General features: G+C 48.8%; 1 protein-coding gene across 10 annotated transcripts in view; it reads right to left on the reverse strand.

Moving 5' to 3' along the window:
• The window catches only part of VRK3 (VRK serine/threonine kinase 3), a 69,665-nt gene that overhangs the window by 48,795 nt on the left and 1,003 nt on the right, over positions 1-19,867 (reverse strand). For 6 of the 10 annotated variants that reach the window (XM_079908361.1, XM_079908364.1, XM_079908359.1 and 3 more), the window contains exons 2-5: positions 19,143-19,205; positions 14,000-14,136; positions 8,957-9,070; positions 7,360-7,554 (exon numbers count right to left, since the gene is read on the reverse strand). In XM_079908361.1, the coding sequence (XP_079764487.1) occupies positions 7,360-7,554; positions 8,957-9,070; positions 14,000-14,135 (445 nt within the window). In that variant the 5' untranslated portion in view covers position 14,136; positions 19,143-19,205. The remainder of the gene's footprint in view (positions 1-7,359; positions 7,555-8,956; positions 9,071-13,999; positions 14,137-19,142; positions 19,206-19,867) is intronic. The other 4 variants (XM_079908363.1, XM_079908360.1, XM_079908365.1 and 1 more) reach the window with 3 other exon arrangements.

Here is a 19,867-nt window from a genome sequence, read left to right on the forward strand (position 1 = left end):
AGGATTCCTAACCAATAAAAGGGGCTCCCGGTGCCCAAACCATTATGCTGAACACCTGCTTTCCTTCTGAGAGTAGAATTTTGGTACCTGCCAGGCAGAGAGTGCCTGTGGGACCAGCATCCAACAATAATCCTGGGCACTGAGTCTCTAATGATCATTCCTCTAATGAGCGTTTCATGTGTGACGTCACAGCTTGTTATAAATCCCGTGTGACTCTAAGGGGAGGGGACTCCGGAAGCTGGCGCTGGTTCCCCCGGACTTACCCCATGTGCTTTATCCCTTTGGTGACTGTGCTGTATCCTGCTATAATAAATTATGACTATAGGCTGAGGCCTGTGGGTCCCCCCAGTGAATCACTGAACCCAGGGGTGGTTCTGGGGCCCCTGACTCAGCAGCTGTATGCATTTGTCTGCATATATGGGTGTGTGGCTGAACCACACCGACTCCATCTTGTCAGGGTCATCTTAGGCCCACTGTCCTACCCCCTCCCCTTTCTGCATGACAGAGCTCTAGCCTACGCATGAGGAACGCACCCAAGCCAGATAAGTTCCTGATTAACTTTAAGCCTTCCTCTGAGAACTGGAAGAATGACTTTTGCTGACACAGATGGTTCACGGTCCACGAGGAATAATGGTTATGAGACCCCCCAGGGGAAGCAAAAACCCAGCTCCTGTTGGCGCAGACGTGCTTCCCCCTTAGAAGTCAGATTCTCTCTTTAGCTTTGGCCCCTTTAAATCCCCTGTACCCCTTCTGGCAGCATAGAGTGCAGCTGCAAATGCTTCCAGATCGCTGTCCGCAGGATCCTACCCATATGTAAGGTACCCACAATAAACTTCGTAACTGTACTTTATGGAGCTGTACACTTCGTTTTCTTCGATCTCAAAGTTCCTTCTCAGCTCAGGGGATACTATTCAATATCCCCGTCTTTGAACAATGCATAAGTACCGTGTGATGGACGCAGATCCCCTTGGAGGAGGACCTGTTCCCCTAGCCCCACGCAACCTGGAGAGGCCACTGCAGCAGCCTTCAGTCCCTCAGGGATGCCCTCAGCTGCAAGTCCCAGGGCGGCCTATAGCCAAAAGCTGATGGAGGGGGATATAAAGGCCCAGCCGTGTTGGCCTAACTCAGAACCACACTGAAGGACTGCTTCTGCTCCAGAGCCCCCATGGGGCCAGCCGAGGCGATCCCTGGGCTGCTCCAGCGCTCTATGTCTCCCCCCTGCCCCACCACTTCCTCCCCCTCCCCTCTGCAGGTGCTGATCCCTGGGGCACTTCCTCATAAACACCTGCATGCTTGCCCCATTCTGCTTAATTACAAACCCTGCAAAGTCTACTGCCCCGTGCTAAGTGTGGGCTTTACGCACGTTGTTTCCTCTAATGCTCAGAACGGCCCTAGGAAGGTCTAATACAATGTTATTGTTATTACTATTATGGTGGCTGTCGTTGTTAGCTCCATTTTTTTTTTAAAGAGACAAATGGAAAATTTTATTTGAGCCAAATTTGAGGATTATAACCTGGGAAAAGCATCTCAGAAAGCTCTAAGAACTGTTCCCTGTTAGCTCCACTTGACGGACGAGACGAGAAAGCCGAAGCTTACTGAGGCCAAGTGACACGGGAGGCTTTGTGCCACGTAGATCCGGGCTCAAGCCCAGCCCCTCCGTCAACTCTGTGACTTGGTGTGAGGTGCTAATCCTCTCTGGGCCTCCGCCCCATGTCAGTAAAGTAGGACTAATGAAGCCCACCCCTGAGACTGGATGCAAGGATTCAGAGGGGTCGGCAGGAATAACAACAGTACCAGCTGAGCAGGAATCATAGCCAGCTTCACCCGTTTTTGGTTTTGGCCATGCCGCGTGGCTTGTGGGATCTTAGTTCCCTGACCAGTGACCGAACCTGGGCCCTTGGCAGTGAAAGCATGGAGTCCTAACCACTGGACCGCCAGGGAACAACCCCAGCTTCACCCTTTGTATGAGCTGCTCAATGATGCCCCCACCACAGCCCAGCATCACACTGGGCACGCCGGGAGCGCTCAGCGTGTGGCAGCTTTTAAAATATAATCAGCCGAGGGCCCACAGCTGGTAGGTGGCAGAGCGGCACTGGCCTAGGTCTAGCTCACGCCCAGGAGCTCATGAACCGAACCATCGCCATCCATCCCAGCTGGCTCTCTGCATCCTCCTCCCTTTTCTCTCTTCTTTCCCACCCTTCCTAACCATCCAGGCTGGTGTTGTCTGAGACACTGAGCTAAGGGGCAGGGAGGTGACAAAGTTACCTAGAAGCCACCCTTGCCTTCAAGAAGCTCCAGCTGGAGCCGGGCAGGAACCAGGGCTTACAGATTTAAGGCCAAAGGTGACCTGAGCCCAGCCTAAAGGAGGGAAATGTGGAAAGATCATGGATCTTGGGGGAGAGAGGCGTCCTTCCCACCTGTGCGGAGGGGGTTTGGGGGGGATCTTTGAGGGGCATGCTGGAAATGGCCGGGGCACCTCTCAGGCATAAAAACAGTACCTGCCTCAGAGTTACCTCAGGGTCCGAGGAAAAGCACCAGTCAACGAACCACATGCCTGGCACTCGGAAGCAGGCAGAACAGCTGGTAATTTAAATATGCTTTTCCTGCACTGCTCTGCAGATTATGAAGGGCTTTTCCCCTCCACTCTTCTCACTGGCCCTCCCGCCGACGCCGGGGAGTCAGCTGGGCAATTCCCATTACACAGAGGAAGCGACAGAGGAGGAAGGGCAGTGGGCTTGGCCGAGGGCCTCAGCAGAGCCGGGCTGTAAACCTGGCTCCAGACCCTGCGACCTGGGAGACCCCTGCTTGATGCAAACCTGATACGTGTATGGAAAGTCCCTACGTGTGACAAATGCAGACAGGGGTGTGGCAGGCAGGCAGGTGGGAGCCTCTGATGGCCAAGAGACAGGCGACATTGAACTTGGAGCAACAATGCTGCGCTGGGATCCATCATAACCAGAATAACAACAGGAAGCGTTTATACGGTGCTTTTGCTATTTTCCTGCTCATCGTTCTACTCATTTAACTCTCTTAACGACAACCCCGTGAGGTCGGTGTTATTACACTCTCCATTTGGCAGGTGAGGAAACTGAGGCGCAAGGTCATGACATCCCTCGAGGAAGATCAGACAACGACCTGCCGGCAGAGGCAGAAGGCTAACTCAACCGGTCTGCCTATGCTTTCCCGCCTCCCCAAACCTGGATGGGGACTCCGGGCATCCCAGGCCCCACCGTCAGCAACACCAGGATCCTGACGCTTCCTGCGTGGGTTTCCAGCCTCTGAGTCTTTGCCTGTGCCGTGCCTCTGCCCGGCCTGACCTTCTCTGGCCCAACCTTTATTGTGGGCACAGCTGAAAGGCGCTTAATAAAAGAATAGTGATTCCACCCGACAGTTACCAGCTGACAGGGTCTCTCTGTCTTTGGAGGGCACGTCCGGGACGGCCTGACTCAGTGGTTCTCAACCGTGGGCGGTTCTGCCCCCCAGCGGGCATCTGGCCATGTCTGGAGACAGTTTTGGTCGTCACGACTGGGAGAGGGGATGGGTGAAGGTCGAGGATGCTGCCAAACGCCCTATCGTGCACAGGACAGCCCCCACAATGAATGCCAAGGGTGCCAGGGCTGAGTTAACTGTGTACTTAAAACAAGCCCTAAAGGACCCCTGGGGAACCGCTCGAAAAGGGAGGCAACCATTCTCCCAGAGCAGCTGAAACTGAGGACCAGGGAGAGGCTCAGGGCAGCCACTGGGAGAGATACGTCGTGTTAAGGGGCTGCAGGTAGAGAGAACCAATGGCGAGTCTTTGTAGGTGTGATTAAATTAAGGGTCCTGTGCTGTGGGGACTGACTGTCCTGGATGATCCAGGGGGCCCTAACGTAATCCTACAAGGGTCCTTATAAAGAGGGAGGCAGAGGGAGATTTGACCACAGAAGAGGAGAAGGCGATGTGATGGTAGAAGCAGAGCCTGGGGTGATGTGCTTTGAGGATGGAGGAAGGGGCCACAAGCCGAGGGATGCAGACGGCCTCTGGGAGCTGAACAGGCAAGCAAACGGATTTGCCTCTGGAGCCTCTTGGAAGGACTAGCCCTACCCATATCTCTTTTTTTTTTAAATTTTTTTTGGCCGTGCCACGCGGCATGCAGGTTCTTAGTTCCCTGACCAGGGATCGAACCCGTGCCCCCTGCAGTGGAAGTGCGGAATCTTAACCACTGGACCACCAGGGAAGTCCCTTCACCAGTATCTTAACTTTAGCTCCGTTAGACTGATTTCAGTCTTGTGACCTCCACAACTAGAAGAGAATAAATGTGTGCTGTCTTCAGCCACTAAGTTTATGGTGATTTGTGATGGTGGCCACAGGAAATGAATACAAGCCCCGAACCTCCATCCACGGGGGGGCAGGCCGAGACTTGAATCCCAGTTGCTTCTCAGAAACAATTCTCCACGCATACCGCAGCTGCAGGGATTTACATGGTTGCCTCGGTGACAGGTCTCCCAAACTGGGCCAGGGAGACCAGGGAGGATGACGTTATAATTCAGTGTTTCACAAAGTAAGAGCGCGTGCCAGCTCACAGGGCTGCTATGGGAATCAGGTGAGCTAACAGACATAGAGAACTTAGCGGGGGTGGGGGCGCAGAGCGGGCTGGAAGCATCAGCTCAGCTGCTATAATAAAAATCACCACTCTGGTTGCTGCTGCTGTTGTACTCTCACTGTTTTCAACTACATCTTCCCAACTGGTGCAAACTGGCAGAAGCCAAAGGCAACCTGTCCTGGGGGAACGCCGCCCTGAGGCACATCTACACGCAGCCCCCTCCCCACTGTGCCCGAGCCAGCACCCCGACCTCGCACCGGGCTGGGAAGGGGTCTGATCAAACAACCCGAGACACAAAAGGTGAAGACACACGGCCCAGAGCATTTCCTTCCTAACCTTCCACTGTGGGTTTCTGATGTGAGGACACAGCTGGTTTTTTTTTCCTTCAGATGCCTCCTGCCTTGTTTGTCTTTCTTCTCCCTCTTCCTTCCCGGTCCTCTGGGCCTCTCCCCATCCTCTCTCCCCAGCCTTTCTTGTTGTTGGTTCTGCCCCTCTATCCTTTCTCTTCCTCTCATTCCTTCTCACCCCGATTCCCTCCTCCTCCCTCCCTCCCTCCCTCTCTTGTGGTGTAATGGTTACGAATTACACCTAGGTTCAAATCCCAGCTCTGTCACTTTGAGGCTGTGTGACCTTGGGCGAGTGGCTTCCCCTCTCTGTGCTCCAGCTGTAAGATGAAGTAACATGAGTGTCTCCCTCCTAGCGTGGCTGGGAGCATTAAATGGGCCCCAGAACAGTGCCTGGCATGGAGTGAGCGCTCCCTAGTGTCCCTTTATGCTCTCCTCTCTCCCTCCCTCACCCTCTGTCCCTCCATGACTAATGCTACCTACCTCCGCCTGAGAAGATCCCTTTACCGTTTTCCAAGCTCATTGCCTCTGTCCCTTCTCACCATTTGGGACCAACAGCCCCAGGAGGTGGGCAGGACACCACCTCTCACTTTCCCAACTGGGACATCAAGGCAGAGCTGCTCGCCCAGGCTCACTCAGTGTGCCAGAGCCCAGTCACGACTCCACCTGGGTCCGTTTTTTCTTTTTTTTGGCCTTACCGCACGGCACGTGGGATCTTACCTCCCTGACCAGGGATCGAACCCAGGTCCTCTGCAGTGGAAGCCACTGGACCACCAGGAAGTCCCCACCTGGGTCTGTCTCAAATGTGGCTGCCCTGCCCTCCTGCCCAGGCTCTAAGGCAGGATGGCCAACCTGAGGCTCGAAATTGCCGGCACCCGTGTCTGGCCGGCCGGTGCTTCCAAATCAGAGATTTCCTCTCAAAATCCCGATCTCTGGCTTTTCCTGCAAGCTTGGAAGCTCTCTGGAGCCAGATCTCTGTCTAGTCATTAACACCCCTGGGCTTCATTTTCCTTATCTAGAAAATGGGGATAATGACCTTGCTGACGTCATGAGGCTGTCGTGAGAATTAAACGGGTTAAGAAGTATAAAGCAAACATATGTCCACGTGAAAACCTGTACACGCACGATCACAGCAGCATTATTCATCATGGCCCGAAGTGGACACAGTCCAAACATCCACCAACTGATAAATGGATCAACCAGATGTGATATATACACACCCTGCAATCTTACTCGGCCATAAAACAGAAGGAAGTTCTGACAAAGGCGACAACATAGTTGGACCTTGAAAGCATCGTGCTGAGGGGAAGAAGCCAGACAAAAAAGGCCACAGAGAGTATCGCTCCATTTACCTGAAATGTCCAGAATAGGCAAATCCAGAGACATAAAGTAGATTAGTGGTTGCCAGGGGCTGGGGGGGGGAGGAGGAGAGTAACTGGTAAAGGTACAGGGTTTCCTCTTGGGGTGACAGAAATACTCTGGAACTAGATGGTGGTGATGGATGCGCACCATCGTGAATCTACTAAAACCCACTGAACTGTAGACTTTAAAATGGTGAATCTTATATGAATTTTATCTCAATTTTTAAAAATGCAAAAAAACCTCATAAAACCACATAAAGTGCTTAGAACAAGGCCTGGCCTGGAGTAAGCACTCAGTTAATGCTAGGTTGATTAATACTAACATTTCCAGTGCAGTTATCTTTTCCTTCATTGTAACAAGTTGTCTTGCTGCATTTTTTGTTTAACTGTTGTTTTGTTTAACTTTAAAGCCCAGCCCTGCTTCTTCCCGTCCCACTGATAAGAAAGCCTGGAGCTCCCTCTTTTGGTGATGGCAGAGATTCAAACCACATGAGGCCCTGGCCCGGGCAGAACCCTCACCCCAGCCCTGCCCCTTAACCACAGTAAAAACCGGGGCTAGGTGCTCTTCCTTGTTCTCACAGAGCTTCTACCCCCACCAGAGATCTCAATTACACAAGCAGTAAACCTTTCATATCCTCATCGGTCTCAACATTCAAACCAAATTTGGAGGGAGGGTCCATCCTATCTCTGCAGGACAGACAGACAGTGATCACTGTCCTTATCTTCCGGCCACACTGGGCCTGCACTCCCACGTGACAACAGTAGGTGGCGGTGGAGAAGAGTGTCCTCTTTATCCAGGGCACATGCGCTTTGGTTGGCCACAGTCCCCACCACTCCCAATCGCCTGACTCCCAGCCTCCTGCACTCATTTACTCTACCTTCCCAGCCGCTGTAGGTGCATAGGTTTGCAGTCCCAGCTCTAAGAGAAAGCTGCCTCGAGGCAGGTCTGCAGCTGGGATACAGCTCCATCTCCATTCTCAGAAAGTGGTTCCCTCCCCTTTGCCTTGGCTCCAAGATGGTCCGACCCAGCCCAGCCCAGCCCAGCACCTGCCCACCTGTGGACAGAGTGTACCTTCATAGAGAATGCCCTGGCCATCCCTGCTCTGGAGGCAGCTCAGCTTCCAATGCTGCCCACTTTTGTCTATCAGCACCGTCCTCTCTGGCAAAGCCTTGAGCGAGGTGGTCACCCGGCTCCGCTTCAGTGCCTGAGGGCTCTGCCTGGTTGTCTGAGGGCTGCTCTGGGAGGTTGGGGATCTGCTCCAGCACCCTGCAGGAGGATGGTGAGAATAAAGAAAAGGCGGCATCCGGGAGAGAAAAGTTGGGTGGGTAATCAGACGGCGCTCATAATACTGTTCATTTATTCATTTGTCCATTCAACAAAAGCTTCCTCAGACCTTCCACGGATCCTGTGTGCTGAAGCTGGGGACCCGGACGTGAGTTGGATCTGGACCCTTCCCTTGGGAGCCTCTAATTTGGTGGGGGAGACTGACCTGGACACAGCTGGTCAGAACTGAGTCTGAGACAGGGCAGTACAGAGGAATATGAGAAAGAGACTGACAGTGCCTGCAAAAGTCAGGGGAGGCTTCATGGAGGAGGGGACATTTGAGTTGGGTCCTATTGGACGAGTAGAAGTTTGCCAGGGAGGAAAAAAAAACCATTCCAGACATTCAACCCAAAACATCCTAAAACAGGACCTGGTTTTGTGCTGAGCATGAAGAGGGACAAGACATTTGTTAGACTGAGGCCGTGCCTTTGAGGGGCTCCTAGACTGGCAAGACAATGCGGGCGGTGTGGTGAGATAGGGACACAGGAAAAGATATTCCCTGCTCCACTCCTCCCAGCCGCCATCCACCCAAGGCACAGATGGGATGAGGCCGCGGGGCCCAGAGATAACAAGGGAGAAAGAGGAGACACCGAAGGGCTGTGACTTGAGATCCGAAGACCCAGTGGGAAGGAGACGGGCATATGGTCCTCACCCTTCCCTGCTCACTGGCTGGCACAGGGAATACACAAATGAGTCCACCCGGTCCCTGTCCACGAGGGACTCTCAGTCCAGCAAGCGAGGCAGAAAGGGACATAGAGCCTGGAGGAGACATGAACTCAAATGAGGACATCACTGGCACTGTGGGAGCCCAGACAAAGAGGACAGAGAGGCTATGGAGGGAGATGAGGTGGACTTGATCCAGCCTATGGCATTCAGGAAAGGCTTCCTAGAGATCTGACCCTGAGTGCTGGAAAGAGGAGAGGCCCTAGGGCTGAAGGAACAGACTTAGCCAAGACCAGAAGCTGAAAACCCTAAAAAGTATTTCCAAAAGTGAGTTTTCTGTGTACAGGGTTGTGGTGAGAGCTAAAGGAGGAACCAGACCATCGTCTCAGAGGTCAGGCTGAAGAGCCCAGACAGTGGGGCGATGGGGACGGTAGGGGGCTGTGAGCAGGGACGGGTGAGGTCACCTCTGGCCATGTAGGGATGGACTGGAGGGGGAGCCTGTGGGCTGGAAGGTGGGGGAGGATCCTGGGAGGAGGGTCCAAGCAGGCGTATGTGATGCCTGAGCAGAGGCATGATGCCTCAAACATTGTCAGATGACCCTCCTTTCCCCCATATTGAGCAGAACTCTCATCTTTGGGTTTCTCACAGGTACTGAAGGTATCTTCAGATTCAGAACTCTCACCTTCTGAGAGAAGGGATGATGGGGGAGAGGAAGCGCAGCTGGGCCATTTCACTTTCTTGGGAGATATTTCAGAACTGGTGTTCCTCCTTTTCTTTGAGCCTAGAGAAAGGAAGACTGAATGCAGACTGGAGTTACAGAAGTCCTTTCCAGGAACCATTAAAGCAGAAACCTGAGGTCATATTCAACACTCTCTTCCCTTTGACCCTCACAGCCAAGTTTTACTACTATCACCTAAATAATCTAAACAAACTTTCCTTTGTTTTAGTTATTCTTTCCTAAGAGAGGCTTAGCCTCTCTTTTATATTCTCAAGCACTTTATCACAGTGTGGTCTCCTTTAGGTAATTTCTTCAGATCTGTCTTCCAGTTCACTGTTCTCCTTCAGAGTGTCTAGTCTGGAGTTTAAACCATCCAATGAGTTTCTGATTGCCATGATGATATTTATTTTTATCATCAGAGATTTTATTTGGTTCTTTTAAAATCTGCCTAATCAATCCTAACTAGCTTTCGTTCCTTCACTGTACCTTCAATTACTTCTTTTATTTCTGTAAACATAATAAATGTGCTTTGTACATATTCTCGTCTGTTAATTCCAAGGTCTCTGGTCATTGTAGGTCTGATTCTATAGTTTGTGTTTCTCCTGGCAGTGGCTTGTTTCCTGGTATCTTTGTTAATTGGTTGGGAGCTGATGTGCCTGTTGGAAGTCTAAGGTCTGTCTTTAAAAGATGTTCCACAAGAAAAGATTTGGCTCTGCTGGGGCGGAGGGCACCCACCACTCATCACTTTATACTAACTTCTCTGCTTGTATTTTTTGGGGGCCACACAGATCAGTATGAATTCTGGCCCCAAACTGGTTAAGGATGTGAGTTCTTGGTTAGGAGTTCTCAGAGAGGACATTTTTCACTCACAATCAAGGCTGAGACAGACAAATGTCTCCACATATTTTCTCTGTGGAGCAATTTTTTTTACCACTGAAAAGTCCCAGATTTTAGAGGAGGTTTCCAATCTCACCCCTGTGCTGCTCAGGCCCTATGCTTTGTCTCCTGTACCCCATAATGACCAGCACACAGCCCAGGACCAATACCCCCTATAGCATTTGCTCAGCCCTGTGGGTCTGTGTTTTCTTTCTTTTCTTCCTTCCTTCCTTCCTTCTTTTCTTTCTTTTTCTTTTCATTCTTTCTTCATTTTCTTTCTTCCTTCCTTTCTTCCTTTTCTTTCTTTCTTTCTTTCTTTCTTTCTTTCCTTCCTTCTTTCTTTCCTTTCTCTGTCTCTGTCTCTCTCTCCCTCCCTCCCTCCCTATCTATTTATTGCCTGCATTGGGTCTTAGTTGCGGCAAGCAGGATCTTTTGTTGCAGGGCGCGGGCTTCTCTCTAGTTGTGACGCATGGGCTCCAGAGCAAGCGGGCTCTCTAGTCGTGCGTGAGGGCTCCAGAGCACATGGGCTCTATCGTTGGGGTGCGTGGGCTTAGTTGCCCCATGGCATGTGGGATCTTAGTTCCCTGACCAGGGATCGAACCAGCGTCCCCTGCATTGCAAGACGGATTGTTAACCACTAGACCACCAGGGAAGTCCCTGTGTTGTCTTATTGCTCACTTCCATGTAATTACCTTACTTTCCTACCGTTCAGCCCTATGAATATAAAGATATTCTTTATATTTTATCCAGCATTTTGTGCTGTGCTGAGCCATAAGGGACTTTTCCTTATCATCTAGTCTGCTGTACTACTAAAACCAGAAGTCTTCTTTCAGTTGACATTACCTCAGCCAGCATACTTGGTCTCTGGACTCCTGGAATGGCCTCCTAACTGGTTTCCATGCCTCCAATCTACTTTCCACACGTAGCATTCAGAGAGGTCTCTTCAAAATGCAAATCATACTGTGTTTCCCATTTGGCGGAAGTTCTTCCATGGCTCCTCACCACATCAGTGATTACTAAACTCCTTACCCATGGTCTACAAGGCCCCACGTGTCTGCCCCCAGTACAGCTGTCCTTCTTTACTTCTCCAACATGTATGGCTCTTCCCCATACCATGCCTCGATGCCTGAATTCCTGTTCCGACCCCCTCACCTTGCCCCCAGTCTTCACTTGGCTAACTCTTATCATCCCTAGATCTCGGCTCAAACATTACCCACCTAGGGAGGCCTTCCCTGACCCTCCCAGAAACACATCTCCCTTATGTGTGTTCTGTGGTCCATCCATTGCCCTTCTGTTATCATGCACTCAACTAATAATTGTTTATTCAATGTCTGTTTGCCTTACCAGCCACCAAAATCTCTGAGAGAGCAGAAACCAGGTCCATCTCACCTGTTACTACATCCCTGGGCACAAACACAGCACCTAAGTACACAATAGGCAGTCCAAGTATGTTTGTTGCCTGATGACTGGGTGAATGAACAATGAGTGAGGCCCAAGGCTGGCATTAGCGAAGGCTGGGGTTAAGGACTCAGGCTCTGATGGATGGACCTAGAGATTATCATACTAAATGAAGTAAGTCAGACAGAGAAAAACAAATATCACATGATATCACACATGTGGAATCTAAAAAAAAATGATACAGGACTTCCCTGGTGGTGCAGTGGTTAAGAATCCACCTGCCAATGCAGGGGACACGGGTTCAAGCCCTGGTCCGGGAAGATCCCACATGCCGCGGAGCAACTAAGCCCGTGTGCCACAACTACTGAGCCTGCGCTCTAGAGCCCGCGAGCCACAACTACTGAGCCGTGTGCCACAACTACCGAAGCCTGCACGCCTAGAGCCCGAGCTCCACAAGACAAGCCAATGAGAAGCCCGCACACCACAGGAAGAGTAGCCCCCACTCACCGCAACTAGAGAAAGCCCGTGTGCAGCAACGAAGACCCAACACAGCCAAAAATAAATAAATTTATATAAAAACATGATACAAATGAACTTATTTACAAAACAGAAACAGACTCACAGTCTTCAAAAACAAACTTACGGTTACCAAAGGGGAAATGTGTCGGGGAGGGATAAATTAGGAGTTTGGGATGAACATACACATCACTATATATAAAATAGATAATTAACAAGGACCTACTGTACAGCACAGGGAATGCTACTCAATATTCTGTAATAACCTATATGGGAAAAGAATCTGAAAAAGAACGGATATGTATATGTATAACTGAATTACTTTGCTGTACACCTGAAACTAACACAACATTGTAAATCAACTCTACTCCAATATAAAATGAGAATGGGAACCAAAACCATACACTAAGGATGAGGAGAAAGACAGGAGGAGCCTGGGTCCCTTACGGCATCATGGGGACACCATCCGTACACTGAACTGTCCCCTCCAGACTTTTTGTTAGAAAGAAAAACAAACCTCATTTGTTTAAACTCTTGAAGTAGTGTTTTCTGTTACTTGCAGCCAAACACACTCCTAAATGATAAAACGAACGTTGCTGAACTTTCTGCCACGTATGCCAACTTCCTTCTGTGGCCTTCAGATAAGCAAATCCACTTCGATTTACCAATGTAGGATCTGTGCTTGGGCTTTCCATTGGCTGGGACCTACTGCTGATATTTCATTCATTCAGTCAACCAATCAATAAGATTTCTCAGCACCCAACTCTGTATCAGGCACAGTCCTGGATGCTGTGCAAACAACAGAGCTTACAAACCACAATAAACTCCTATCCTTACAGAGCTTCAAGATGAGGAGCAATATAAATGAGTAAAATAATATATTTAATCCAGTTGATACTTACAAGTACTGAAAGGCAAGATAAAGCAGGGGCAGGGGACAGGGGCTGTCACATGTAGGAGGATGCAATTTAATTAGAGGTGTCAGGGAAGGCCTCTCTGAGCAGGCAACAATTGCATAAAGACCTGAAGAAAGTGAGAGGGGGGTCATGCACCAGATGAGGGAAGAACCACCCAGAGAGAGAGAACAGCAAGTGCAACAGCTTAGAGGTCCAGGGTTAGGAGATGAGCTCTGAGAGACAACAGGGACCTGATCATGTCAGGCTTAACCTGGGAAGGTAGTGAGCAGGGGAATGACAGGGTCTGACTTTGTTTTAACAGGGTCCATCAGGCTGCCACTTGAAGAGAGCTGCAGGGAACAGAGAAGAAGCAGGGAGACCAGGGGAAGAAAGCTTCTACAATATTGGTGAGGTGAGGGTGAGATGGATCAGGGTGGTGGCAGGAAGTGGTCCAATTCAGCATTGAGTTTTTTAAAAAATAAATTTACTTATTTATTTTTGGCTGCATTGGGTCTTCGTTGCTGCTCACAGGCTTTCTCTAGTTGAGGCGAGTGGGGGCTACTCTTCATTGTGGTGCACGGGCTTCTCATTGCACTGGCTTCTCTTGTTGCAGAGCACGGGGCTCTAGGCGCAAAGCCTTCAGTAGTTGTGGCACATGGTCTCAGGAGTTGTGGCTTGTGGGCTCTAGAGCACAGGCTCAGTAGTTGTGGCACACGGGCTTAGTTGCTCCGTGGCATGTGGGATCTTCCCGGACCAGGGATCGAACCTGTGTCCCCTGCATTGGCAGGTGGATTCTTAACCACTGTGCCATCAGGGAAGTCCTTGGCATTGACTTTTAAAGGGAGAGATGATGAGATCTGCTGGAGGGCTGCAGTCATGGGGTGGGAGAGAAAGAGGACTTGAGGATGACTCCATGGTCTGAGAAGCTGAATAAGCTGAACTGCTGTTACCTCGATGGGATAGTCTATGGAAGGGGCAGGTGGGGGGTGGCAGTCATATCAGGAGCTTAGTTCTGGGCATGCGGAGACACTTATGGGACATCCAATAGATGTCAAGCAGGGAGTCTGATATATATGAATGTAGATTTCAGGGGAAGAGTCCAAGCTGGAGACAGAAATGCATGAGTTGTCAACTTCAGAGCCACGAGCCCGATAAAACGCCAAGAAACTCTGTATAGGGAGAACCTGAGCTCTGGACTTCTCCGGTATCCATGCAGGGTCAGGCAGACTGCAAAGGTGTCTGTCCTTCCTTCCCAAATGCACACACGCACGCATACACATCACCCCTCCTAAAGGGAGAAGCATAAAGCCCCGGTTCTTACCTTGGGAGGATGACATAGACGGATTGACAAAGGTCTGGGACCCCTCGTGCTCCTCTGTAGGCAGAGGTTTTCCGCAGTAGGGGCAGAATTTGAAAGTTGCTTCAACATCTTTGCCACAGTCTGGACAGGAGATCATGCTAGAAAACAGAAGTGGGGTCGGGGGACAGGAAGCTGGAAGAAAACTTAATCCACTGCCGACGAGTAGTCACCTGAGTTCCCCATGATGATGAGATTACAGAAAGAAGAAAAGTTATCATACCTGGAATACCCTCTCTCAGAAAGTGGCCACTTCTTTTTTTTTTCTTTTTTGGCTGCACTGCACGGCACGTGCGATCTTAGTTCCCTGGCCAGGGATCGAACCTGTGCCCCCCTGCAGTGGAAGTGCAGCATCCTAACCACTGGACCGCCAGGGAATTCCCAGAAAGTGGCCACTTGTAAAATGAGTTCTCAGGGACTTCCTGGCAGTCCAGAGGTTAAGACTCTGCACTTCCACTGCAGGGGGCATGGGTCTGATCCCTGGTCAGGGAACTAAGATCCCGCGTGCCGCATGGTGTGGCCAAGGGGGGGCGGGAAAGTGAGTTCTCGCCCCGTGTCCAGCCTCTAGCCACCTGTCTCTCCCTAATGGCCCAGGGCAGGTACAAAGCAGAACAAATGCAGAGTGAAACTGCAGCGCTCACAAAAGATATGAGAATGGCTTGAGGTCAATAAAAGTTCTGCAGAACTGCTCCAATCACGGAAGCATTGAGGATCTTCAGCTGTAATTGTGATGCTCATTTCTTGAATCATGTTATGGGGAAGGTAGAGACCATTAGTGCTCACCAGATATCCACATCCTCCCCTTCACTTCCCAGGATCCTCTGCAGTGAGATTGGGGCCACTAGTTTTGGCTACTTCTGGCCAATGGGGTGTGAATGGAAGTCACTTCCAGGCTGAGGCAGTTAAGAGCCCAAGTACCTCCTCTGTCCACCCATCCTCTGCAGGGATGGCCCAGATGGTCCATACTCCAGATGGCATAGGTACAAGATGAAGCAGGGCTGCCTGGTCCATGTCACAATCTCATGATGCGCAAATAAACTTACATTGTATTAAGCCACTAAGATTTCAGGGTTTACTTGTTACTGCAGCACATCCTACCCTATCCTGACTAACTTAGAGGGGTAACGGGTGTTCACTACGTTATCCTCTAAGCCTTGTGTATTTCTGCAATACTTCCTAATACTTTAAAAAAATCAAAGGCAAAATTACACATAGAGCCTACAACAAATGAGGATACAGCAGGTGTATTCATTTGCTTGGGCAGCCACAACTCAATACCATGGACTAGGTGGCTTAAACAACAGGAATTTATTTTCTCACAATCTTGGAGGCCAGAAGTCCGGGATCGAGGTATCAGCAAGTTTGGCTTCTTCTGAGGCCTCTGTCCTTGACTTGCAGATGGCTGCCTTCTCACTGTGTCCTCACACGGTTGTCCCTCTATCTGTGTTCTAATCCCCTCTTCTTATTGGACTAGGGCCCATCGTAGTCTGTTTGAGTGGCTATAATAAAATATCACAGACTACTGGGTGGCTTACAATCAACAGAAATTTATTTCTCACAGTTCTGGAGACCGGGATGTCCAAGATCAAGGTGCCACCGTGGCTGGGTTATGGTAAAGGCCCTCTTCTGGGCTACAGACTGACAATTTCACCCTGTGTCCTCACATGGAGGAAGGGGCTGGGGAGCTCTCTGGGTCTCTTTTATAAGGGCACTAATCCCATTCATGAGAGCTCCACCCTTACGACCTACCCACATCCCAAAGGCCCCACCTCCTAATACCGTCACATTGGGCATTTCATTTCAACATATGAATTTTGCGGAGGGACACAAATGTTCAGACCACAGCAGGCCCACCCTAAAGACCTCGCTTTAATTACCTCTTTAAAGGCCCTATCTCCAAATACAGACGCATTCTGAGATACTCAGGGTTAGAGTTTCCTAAAAATATGAATTTTTGTGGGATACAACTTAGCCCATAAGAGCAGGATGAAACTAGTTCATAAATGAAGCAGAGAAACTCAACAGGGATGACAGTGCAATAGGCATTTCCAATGAATATACTTTAAATAGCAAAAGAAAAAAGCAAAATTATTTTGTTTTTTATTCTAAGATTCAGTGTACAGTCCCAGTTATAAGCTGGGATATCAAAATAGAAGTCAAAATAAACTTGTGCTCGTGACTTCATTTTGCCTTCCAAGACAAAGTTCTTTTCTTTTTACTTTCACTTATTTATCTTTGACAAATAACAACTGTCTATATTTAAAGTGTACAACTTGTTTATATATGTGTGTATGTATATATATATAAATAATTCTAATTTGCCATATATATATATGACACATTAAAATTATAATGGAGTGATCATAGTTCAGACATACAAAAATGGAACTGGGCAGCCACTGAGGATCTGGTCTCAGGACTTTCCTGCAACACTGAGAACTTGAACTTTCTGTGAACTATACCTAACCCAAGGACACCAGCCATTTTTAAAACAACATCTGCTTCCTGGAACCTTGTGTCTCAGGGCTGTTCCCCCTTGTATAGATGCAACCATTCTGACCCCAACCAATCCTTGCTTAACAAACACCCTACTTCTTGCCAGCTTGATTTTTTTTTTTAACATCTTTATTGGGGTAAAATTGCTTTACAATGGTGTGTTAGTTTCTGCTTTATAACAAAGTGAATCAGCTATACATATACATATATCCCCGTATTTCCTCCCTCTTGCGTCTCCCTCCCACCCTCCCTATCCCACCTCTCTAGGTGATCACAAAGCTGGTATCCCTGTGCTATGTGGCTGCTTCCCACTACCTATCTATTTTAGATTTGGTAGTGTATAAATGTCCATGCCACTCTCTTCATCCCAGCTTACCCTTCCCACTCCCCGTGTCCTCAATTTCATTCTCTACGTCTGCATCTTTATTCCTGTCCTGCCCCTTCAGAACCATTTTTTTTTTTTTCAGATTCCATATATATGCGTTAGCAGACGGTGTTTGTTTTTCTCTTTCTGACTTACTTCACTCTGTATGACAGACTCTAGGTCCATCCACCTCACTACAAATAACTCAGTTTTGTTTCTTTTTATGGCTGAGTAATATTCCATTGCATATATGTGCCACATCTTCTTTATCCATTCACCTGTCGATGGGCATTTTGGTTGCTTCCATTTCATTTCTGGCTATTGTAAATAGTGCTGCAATGAACATTGTGGTACATGACTCTTTTTGAATTATGGTTTTCTCAGGTTTGCCCAGTAGTGGGATTGCTGGGTCGTATGGTAGTTCTGTTTTTAGTTTTTTAAGGAACCTCCATGCTGTTCTCCATAGTGGCTGTATCATCTAATTATAATTCTTGATAAACAACTAATGTAACTAATTGTGGCTTTGCAGTTTTTGCCTTTAGAAGCTTCCTTCATTTGTAGTCCAGTGGAACACAATTCAAGTTGCTTCTTCTTTTTTTTTTTAATTGTAATACGTATATATGTATTTCTTTATTAGGATGCCCTCAAGTACTTCTTGAATCTGGGTCTCCTGGGCTGCAGTCCTAACAAACCCCAAATAAATCCCTCTTTATTTCAGTCAGTCTCCGTTTCTGAAAGTCTGGTTAACAGTATACATTTGAAACGATCACCACAATCAAACTAATTAACATATCCATCACCTCTTATAGTTCCAATTTGTGTGTGTGTGTGGGGGGGGGTAAGGACACTTGAGATCTACTCTCTCAGAAAATTTCAAGTATACAATTAGTTATTATTTACTATAGCTGCCATGCTATACATTAGGTCTCCAGAATTTATTCATCTTATAATGGGAAGTTTATACCCTTTGATCAATATCTCTTTTCCCCCACAGCCTCTGGTAAGTACCGTTCCACTCACTGTTACTATGAGTTTGACAATTTTTTTTTAGATTCCACATATATGTCAGATCATGCCATATTTATCTTTCTGTGTCTGGCTCAGTCTAATTAAAACCTTTTCCTTTATTCACTGTAAAGACTGGTTTCTGTTGAGAATGCAAACAGTAGAGTCCTTAAAATCACAGGCTCTGGTCCCAGGCTGCCTGGATTTGAATTCCAGATGTGCTCCTTGCTGGGCATGTTGCAATACATTTCTATCAATTGCTAAGAACAGGGGCCCGGCCCACAGAAAGCCTTTTATGTTAGTGGTTGTTATTACCCTATCATGCCCTGTATCCCACTTATCATCTTCCATTTGTTAACGTTTCTATTCTTCCCTTTTCTCTTTCCATATCCTAAGTTCTGAGCCTCTCAGGTCTCTCCATTTCCTCTTGGTGCTAACTCATGGAATTCCAGTGCTTGCCCTTGAAACACACAGGCCGTCCAAACAGCCCATGAAAGAAATCTCAACCAGAGGAGAAAAGGGTTCCTCTTCCCCTTGGCCTGCAGAAGAGCACAAACCACGCTGTGGCATAAAACTGCCTTTCTGTTATTTTACACAAGTTGTGTAAGACATATGATTTCAAAACTGCCGCCAAGTGTTCTTTAGCCTCTAAGAAGGTTGTAATCCTGATTGGTCGTGTGACTTAGTCATTTGCTTTCCTGGTAATAACATTTAAATGGACATCTCTAGCTTTTCGAAGATATAAATACTGGTGAGCATTTTTTTAAGCTAGAAGAGTCACCATCACTTCTCCCTTCAGGCCATGACAAACCAGAAACCCTTGTGTGATGTTGGAGCCACAAGATCAAAACTGTCTAGAGGACAGCTACCCTGGAGAGTTGCTCCAGACTTTGTATTAGTGAGAAACTGGTGTCTGGGTTAAGCTACTGAGATTTGGGGGTCAATTGTTACTGCAGCATGGTCTAGCCTAGTCTGACTAATACACTCAAGACTGTGCTAGGTTACTTATGTAAATAAAAGTTTGAAAATTTGAGGCGGTTTCAGTGGAATTTCCCCAGGTGCCAAGTGCCGTCGGATAAAGACGGCTTTTAGGAATGGGTAAGCGCCTGGACCACTGCCACGCCGCTGATAACCTTTCTCCTGGGAGTGAAGTCTGCGAGCAGTAACACACAGGAGATGCAGCAGGAGCAGGCTGTTGGTGGGGAATAGGACTTAAGGGGCATATGTCCCAGGGGATGGTACCTTTATGGGGTCACGGTCTGGCCCTCAGACTCACTGGGCTGGAAACTCCATCTTAACTGTGTCCTGTAAGTGAAAAGAGGTGGAGAGGCTGACTCAGGTTTGCTGCACATAAGTAAAAGATAACGGTTGGGACTTCCCTGGTGGCGCAGTGATTAAGAATCCGCCTGCCAATGCAGGGGACATGGGTTCGAGCCCTGGTCCGGGAAGATCCCACATGCCACGGAGCAGCTAAGCCCATGCGCTGCAACTACTGAGACTGTGCTCTAGAGCCCACAAACCACAACTACTGAGCCCACGTGCCACAACTACTGAAGCCCGCGCGCCTAGACCCTCTGATCCGCAACAAAAGAAGCCACCCAATGAGAAGCCCGCGCACCTCAAAGAAGAGTAGCCCCTGCTCGCCACAGAGAAAGCCTGCGCGCAGCAACGAAGACCCAATGCAGGCAAATAAATAAATAAATATTTATTTTTTAAAAAGATAATGGTTAATGTTTATTGAGCATTGGCTATGCAGCCAACATGTGCTAAGTTTGTTCATTCACTCATTCGCTCAATAATTATTCACTGGGCTTCCCTGGTGGCGCAGTGGTTGAGAGTCCGCCTGCCGATGCAGGGTCCCACATGCCGCGGAGTGGCTGGGCCCGTGAGCCATGGCCGCTGAGCCTGTGCGTCCAGAGCCTGTGCTCCGCAACGGGAGAGGCCACAACAGTGAGAGGCCCGCGTAG

Source organism: Stenella coeruleoalba (assembly GCF_951394435.1).
Source record: "Stenella coeruleoalba genome assembly, chromosome: 20".
Lineage (NCBI taxonomy): Eukaryota > Metazoa > Chordata > Mammalia > Artiodactyla > Delphinidae > Stenella > Stenella coeruleoalba.